At 49.5% G+C, this 7,638-nt stretch overlaps 1 protein-coding gene across 1 annotated transcript; it reads left to right on the top strand.

Moving 5' to 3' along the window:
- The first annotated feature begins 2,960 nt into the window (after window positions 1-2,960).
- Window positions 2,961-6,566, top strand: LORICRIN (loricrin cornified envelope precursor protein). The gene is made up of 2 exons (XM_060625435.3): window positions 2,961-4,105; window positions 5,376-6,566. Exon 2 carries the CDS (start codon window positions 5,399-5,401, stop codon window positions 6,359-6,361), a length of 963 nt encoding a protein of 320 aa, XP_060481418.1. The 5' UTR covers window positions 2,961-4,105; window positions 5,376-5,398; the 3' UTR covers window positions 6,362-6,566.
- Window positions 6,567-7,638: the final 1,072 nt, after the last annotated feature.

Below are 7,638 nucleotides of genomic sequence, written 5' to 3'. Positions count from 1 at the left end.
TCTTGCATGCATCTACAAGCTATTCAGGAATGCTGGAACAACTCTGCTGTGGGCCTCCTTCTCCATGCAGGGATGAGCTCCAGAAGCACGCAAAAGAGAGTCATTCAAAAGTCAACACGTCCAAATAAAGCTCCAGGATGCTATAAACTCTCTTTGAATCTTAGGATGCAAAATAAGGAACTAATGGGGACCCAGCTGTCAAGGACAGTTATAAGTTGAAAAAAGGAGACAAGGCTACTGGATGTGTCATTAGCAGGCTGTAACTGGTACAGTAGTTCCTTAAGGGATTGGAAAGGGAAAGTGGCAAAGAAAATGGAACCAGTGGGTGGATGGACCTAGGGAAGCTTCCTGGAGAAGGAATTCTAGCAGCCATGAACCACTAGAGAGCTGTCCTTCTCCCAGTTCTCTAACAAAGACAACCACCTCTTCAAACTGCTGACCCAGGAACGTTGGAGAGAGGATGAATATGTACCCTGGAGCGGGAGGGGGGGGTGCGGCAGTTCTGAAGCTCTGAGGCACCTCCTGGGCAGGCCTAGAAGAGGAAACTTTCACAGTGAATGTAAACAATGTTACGTTTAGGGCTTCCAAGCTCTATGCCTGCCCTGCCAATGCTCCTGAGCCCTTGCCCTGTGTCTTTTTTTATTCTTTACAAACCACCTGTTGCCCTTTAACCCTCAGTTAGGTAGGTTGTCAGCACTCAATCATGAGGAGGCATGTGTGTAGCTTTAGACACATAAAGACTGTAATGAGTAGGCTTCTATCAGGCTGGGGGCTCCCCATATTCAAGAGCTGTGATCTCCCTTCAGACTGAGGATTGCCTGGGATAGGGACCATGTCCCCCCCACCCCCCACCAGAGCTGTTAGTCAACAGGCATTAAGAATTCCTTTCAGGGGCACCTAGGTGGCTCAGTCGGTTAAGCTTCTGACTTCAGCTCATGTCATGATCTCACAGTTGGTGAGTTTGAGCCCTGCATCGGTCCCTATGCTAACAGCTCAGAGCCTGGAGCCTGCTTCTGATTCTGTGTCTCCTACTCTCTCTGCCCCTCCCACACTCACGTTCTGTCTCTCAAAAATAAATAAATCTTTAAAAAATTTTTTAAATTAAAATAAAAGAAGTCCTTTCATTTCCACCAGGATTCTGTGAGCAGCTATTAATTCCTAGCACCACACTGAGCACTGAAGCATTTGCTTTCTGGTCCATCCCCTCTAAGGATACAGGTAAAGGCAAGAACAAAGATGTGATCTGTGAGGCTGCAGAACTCAGGTGTGCTAGCACACATTCAAGGTAAGTATATAAGGGTTATAAATCTTAAAAATATGGCATATGAAGTCAAAAAACTTCAAATACCCAAGTGTAATAATTCTACAAACTTCCATCATTTCCTCACTGATTTGATGAAATGTGATCATCAATTGCTGTCCACACAGTATCTCATTACTTCTGGTCTCGAGGGATAAAATGGAGAAGCAAGCTCATATGTTCACCTCAGGCAAGGTTAACTTAGAGCCTACAAGATCTAGCATTGCTGTCAATACCATGTTGCATCAGCCTCTTCTACAAGTTAGCAAAGTAGAATGTACTAGTTAGAAAGGTTTTCTTATTAAATGCTACCTAGAATAGCAAAGGCAGGCATGGAATATCCCTCTCCAAAATCCACCAAGGAGATCCGTGCACAGCTTTGACAAGGTTTCTGACTCTATTAATGTTCAGTGTAGTACCCAGTACACTGTGTTGGCTGGATCAATGCATAAAGCTCCAGAATCTCAAATCTTATATATAGAAAGAAAGAAAATATCATATCTTTACATACTCCAATTGACATGGGCAATTTGAAGATTATTAGCTTTAAGGGATTACCTGCACTTGAGGCTTCCAAACTTGAGAATTTCATATAGTAACATTTCCCTCTCTTCTGTGATAGACAATTTTTATAGTTTGACAAGTAAGGACTTGAAACAACTACAACCTCCTGGAGTTTCCATCACTTTTAAACAAAATGATATTTTTAACACACACAAATGTAGGAAGGCCATAATTTCAAAATAAAAGACTTTTCTTCTCAAGAATACACTACTGAGGGGCACCTGGGTGGCTCAGTCAGTTAGGTGTCCAGCTTCGACTCAGGTCATGATCTCACAGTTCGTGTGTTCGAGCCCCACGTTGGGCTCTGTGCTGACAGCTCAGAGCCCGGTGCCTGCTTCGGATTCTGTGTCTCCCTCTCTCTCTGCTCTTCCCCCACTCATGCTGTCTCAAAAGTAAATAAACATGGGGCGCCTGGGTGGCACAGTTGGTTAAGCGTCCAACTTCAGCCAGGTCACGATCTCGCGGTCCGTGAGTTCGAGCCCCGCGTCAGGCTCTGGGCTGATGGCTCGGAGCCTGGAGCCTGTTTCCGATTCTGTGTCTCCCTCTCTCTCTGCCCCTCCCCCGTTCATGCTCTGTCTCTCTCTGTCCCAAAAATAAAAAAAAAAAAAAAAAAAAAAAGTAAATAAACATGGAAAGAAAAAAAAAGAAAAAAAAAAAGAGTATACTGCTGATATCCTTTTACTTACATTTTCCTCCAGACTAGAGAACACACAGTAATGGGCCAACATGGGCCCACAGATCAGTGCTGGAATTGTACATGGTCTACACCCTCTCTCTTTCTCCAGTGCTTCCCAGCTAAATAAAACCAACCTTTGTTATACCCATGGTAGTCATCTAGTTGGGGCTTATTTCCCTTCAAAATCTCACTGGTGCCTCAGCTTCAAGTTGAGAAACATGCTTTCTCCAATAGGTCCTGGCTTCTCCCTTCTGGCTAGTCTCTCAGGAGGAGAGCATCTGGGTTTGCCTGGGTTCATGCCTTTCAAACTAAAACTAGAGCCACGGGTTTCTGAAGGCCACAGTCTAATCAGGACCACTTGATCCTTAAAACTCCACCATAATTAACAGTCAATTTATTATTGGAGCTGTCATTTCAACACACAGATGGGTGGAACAAAGTTCAAATGCCATAATTTAGACAATAACAATTGAGTTCCAGTGATGAAAGAAGGGGGGGAGCATGCCATTCATACATAGAGGTGATGCTACTGATCCAGGGTCAATGGGGAATTTTTGAGTCATTTTCCCACAAGAACTTGCCTCAAGTTACCCATGGACTCCCTTCTGGCCTTGGTGTCCAGGGGTAGGCCACGTTGGAGGTAAGACTGTGCTGTAATAGGAGAAAACAATAAAAACAAAAGCATCACCTTCTGCACTTTATATAACTATTCCTGCTTCCTGAGTCTATGAAACAGGTATTATTCTTATTTGATAGACAAGGTCACTGAGCATCAGAAGCCTACTTATTCAATAGTCAACAAATAACTACTAAGTGCCTCCTATGTCAGACACTGGGTAAGGTGCTGTGACTTTGTCCAAGGTGACACAGCTGACAAGTACCATAGGGAGCACCCAAACCCAGTCACTTAACCTCAAGTCCCCTCCATTCCACGGCTGCCTCATAGGCTGAGGACACTGTGGCCACATAAGACCTCAGGATGTCAGGGCCAAAGGCCATGGTGGGAAGGACCACATGATCCTTCCTTGCTCCTCTGCAAGGAAAGTGAGAATCAACGATCAGAGGAATAAATCTGCAGAAATAAATAGATGTAGATACCCATGTTCCATTAGTAATAGCCCTGTCTATGGTGTAGACTCTTGGGCCAACTCTTGGGCCAGTTATAGCCCTGTCTATGGTGTAGACTCTTGGGCCAACTAAGAGTCTGAGACCTAGTCCTCAAGCACGGACCTCTGTTCACAGCATGAACCCTTTGTCATAGGTTGTGGAAACAATGTCTGCCATCCACTCTAGCCAGCCATCCCTGCTGCCACACAGTTGCATCAGAGAAGGGGCCAGTCACATACTATCTCAAGAATGCCAAAATCTTCATGAATGGGTCACCCTGTGCCTGTAATCAACAGACAGGTGGGGTGACAGCCATGGGTCACATAACTGAGGCCAAACATGAGACGCTGGCCCAGATCAATAGATGAGTCAGGGCTCAGAGTATAAAACCTTGGGAGCTCCAGTGCTCCTAACATAAGCCAGCATCTCCTCTCCTCACTCAGCTCCTGGTGCTTCAAGTAAGTGTGAGTTCTCCTGACTCTCATCTTCCCAGCTAGTCTTCCCCAGGCCTGTGCAGGCTAGGTGGACTAGGGGACAGATTGGCAAGACCTCTGACCCCTTTGGAAACTATAGGACCTCTGACTTTCCAACTGCATTCATGTTTAGAGGGAATTCAGGCAGGAAGGCAGTGGGGGCTGAGCTGTTGCTGTGTGGATTTGTGTCTCTGATCTTCTGGCCAGAATAGGAACTCCACAAAGACAAGACTACCTTCTATCTCTATGGCACCCCTCTAGGAGCAGGCAAGTGATGGGCACAGAGTTCTATCTATCTCTATGGCACCCTTCTAGGAGCAGGCCAGTGATGGGCACAGAGGGACATTTTGCAGACTGCTCCTATGAGTGGGCACGATGGACCTTATGCACTGGTCAGGAGAATAGGCTGAGTCTTAGTTCCAGAGAGTAAGGGAGAACAAGGAGAGTAATGCAGACAATGCTGCAGATAGTGGATATTTGGGGAACCTCAGGAACCCAGTGCCAGTTTTTCAGAGATGTTCTGAGAGAGAAATGGCATGAGATGCCATGGCACAACATCCTACTATTAATGGCCCCCATCAACCAAGCTTGGCTGTAAGCAAAGCCTACATCTTCTGGTCAGAGATTCTTATCCAAAGGACCACTGGGTCCTTTCCCCTGTGTACAGACAGGACCAGACCAGGGGGAGACTGCTTTTTCCGATAACTAGCTTCCGGATCATGACTAGGCTCAGTGGGACAGACCAAGAGTTTGAACTAAGAGCTTTTGCAGAGAAGTGGGGGGGGGCAACAGCCCTCTGACATTCGGACAAACCTCCCTATGTTTTGTCAGGGATAGGTAAAATCCTCCACCCTAGGTGGAGGTTTGTGGGAATTTCTATTTGCATTCAGAGAATCCGTGTTGGGATTGGGGGAGGCATGAGTGATGAAGTGCTCGAACTGTCTCATTTTTCAGGAAGTGAGGATAGAGGTGGGACTGTGGGTTATTTGCTTCCAAATCACTCAGATGCCAAAGGCAGAGCTGGGAGAGAGAAATGCGAGCAGTACCTGGGCTATTTACTGCTTGGTAAAGACTTTCTGAGGGGGAAACGACTAATCCCAGGAGTCCCATATGAGAGTTCTTCCCGGTCTAAACAGAGGGCATCAAGCCCAGCCTGGCCGTGCTGCCCTGGAGGATGATGGGCGTTTCCACGGCTGTCCCTGCCTCTTCCATGCTCTTGCGGTTGGTCCAGTGATGCTCCCTGCTCTCTTTCTAGGCTTCTCTCTCTCCTTAAACAAGATGTCTCACCAGAAAAAGCAGCCCACCCCCATGCCCCCAGTGGGCTGCGGGAAGACCTCCGGCGGGGGCGGCGGGGGCGGCGGGGGCGGCGGAGGCGGCGGAGGCTCCGGTTGCGGCGGCTACTCTGGAGGCGGCGGAGGCTCCAGCTGCGGAGGCTACTCAGGAGGAGGCGGAGGCTCCAGCTGCGGAGGCTACTCCAGCGGCGGCGGAGGCTCCAGCTGCGGAGGCTACTCAGGCGGCGGCGGCGGCGGTTCCAGTGGGAGTGTCAAGTACTCCGGAGGTGGTGGCAGCTGCGGGGGCGGCGGAGGCTCCAGCTGCGGAGGCTCCAGCTGTGGAGGCTACTCCGGGGGCGGTGGAGGCTCCAGCTGCGGAGGTGGAGGCTCCAGCTGCGGGGGTTACTCCGGGGGCGGCGGAGGCTCCAGCTGCGGGGGCTACTCCGGGGGCGGCGGAGGCTCCAGCTGCGGGGGCTACTCCGGGGGCGGCGGAGGCTCCGGGCAGCAGGTTCAGTGCCAGAGTTACGGAAGCATCTCTAGCGGCGGCTGCGGCGGGGGCTCTTCCGGCTGCGGGAGCGGCGGGGGCTCCTCCGCCTGCGGGGGCGGCGGGGGCTCCTCCAGCTGCGGGGGCGGCGGGGGCTCTTCCGGCTGCGGGGGAGCTGGCTACTTCTCCTCGCAGGAGACCACCCAGACCTCCTGCATGCCGCAGCAGAGCTACGGAGGGGGCTCTTGCTGCTCTGGGGGCGGCGGCTCCTCTGGAGGCGGCGGCAGCTGCTTCTCCAGTGGTGGGGGGTCGTCCTGCGGTGGGGGCGGCGGCTCCTCCGGGGGCGGCGGCAGCTGCTTCTCCAGTGGTGGGGGGTCGTCCTGCGGTGGGGGCGGCAGCTCCGGTGGGGGCTCCGGAGGTGGCAAGGGCGTCCCGATCTGCCACCAGACCCAGCAGAAGCAGGCGCCTACCTGGCCAAGCAAATAAGGCCAGTTGGACGCCGCGGAGACTGAGGAGCTAGAGCCGTTTTCCGTGGGCGCCTATGGGCTCAGCGCTCTCTTGATATTGCCGAGGTTCCCAAATGCTTCGTGTGTTACACCCAGACGAAGCCTTAGAGTTCTGGGGCTGCTTCTTGTTCTGCAGGTTTTCCTCTTTGGTTTCTGTACAACTACCTCCCAACCCCAGTGCCTCCTCAGTCAATAAATTTGCAATTCATGAGAATTTCTGGGTTTTAGTCACCTTTGTATCTTCCAAGTCACATTTCATTCATTTCCTTTCCTCCGTTCACTCATCCTTCCATATATACATTCATTCAACAAATACTTATTTTTGGGGGGGAAGGGGGTCAGCAGAGGAGGGAGGAATGACTGGCAACCAGAAGCAAAGATGTGAGCTCTCTGTTTTATTGCTTAAGATGGTGAGGTGATCCTCAAAGATTCTGCGGACAGATTTCCATGAACATCCCCTAGTGGGTTGGATTGCCACTCTGGGTCTTCTTCTTGAGCTCAATGCTTTTTAAAGACAGGTCTGCCCTGGGGAGATGCTGTCTCGCATAGTCCAGAACTTGCTCTGCAAGGTCTGAAGGCAGGGTGGCTTCACATGAGGAGCACTAGCGTATGCTACCCAGACTCACAGGAGAAAGAATAATTGTATATATGTGACTCTCTACAGCGTGTGAGATGTTTACTAGGTACCTGTAGGGAGAGGAGGAAGTACAGGAGCTGTTTCCTGGTCTCTTAACGACGCTTCACCTAACTTAGGAACATACAGCGCAAGTGTATGCAAAAAACATACCAGTACCAGAGAGGTCATGGGGAAACACAGGAAGCATACCAATTAGCAAGGAAAAAGCTCTAATTGCTCTGTTAATTGCATAGGTCTCAAAAGAGATGTAGAGTATCAGTCTGGCCAAGAACTCTCCAGGCCCCATTTCATATCTTGATTCTACTAGCTCTAGGTAAATGTTAACTTATTGATTTACCTGGAGCAAAACACCTGCTACACCAAAAATCCAAAGTACTCTCCTTACCCAGTCATTGCTGGAGACAAAAAGACAAATTATCCCTCCCCAGTTCTTCCATTTAGAGAGTCAAAACAGGTAGCAGCTTTAAAGACCCAATAGTCCAACCACTGCATACTATATACACATATACATATGTATATTTTTTAAATAAAAGTAAGACGTTTAGTTCTGTATCAGATGGAGTAGATGCACTTCTTATCGCTCCAGCTAAATGTAACTAAAATATCTGGGCATAATATAT

The sequence above is a fragment of the Panthera onca genome, chromosome C1 (genome assembly GCF_046562875.1).
Source record: "Panthera onca isolate mPanOnc1 chromosome C1, mPanOnc1 haplotype 2, whole genome shotgun sequence".
In the NCBI taxonomy this organism is placed as follows: domain Eukaryota; kingdom Metazoa; phylum Chordata; class Mammalia; order Carnivora; family Felidae; genus Panthera; species Panthera onca.
Note: the sequence above shows the minus strand (reverse complement) of the source record. Positions and strands in the feature narration are given on the sequence as shown.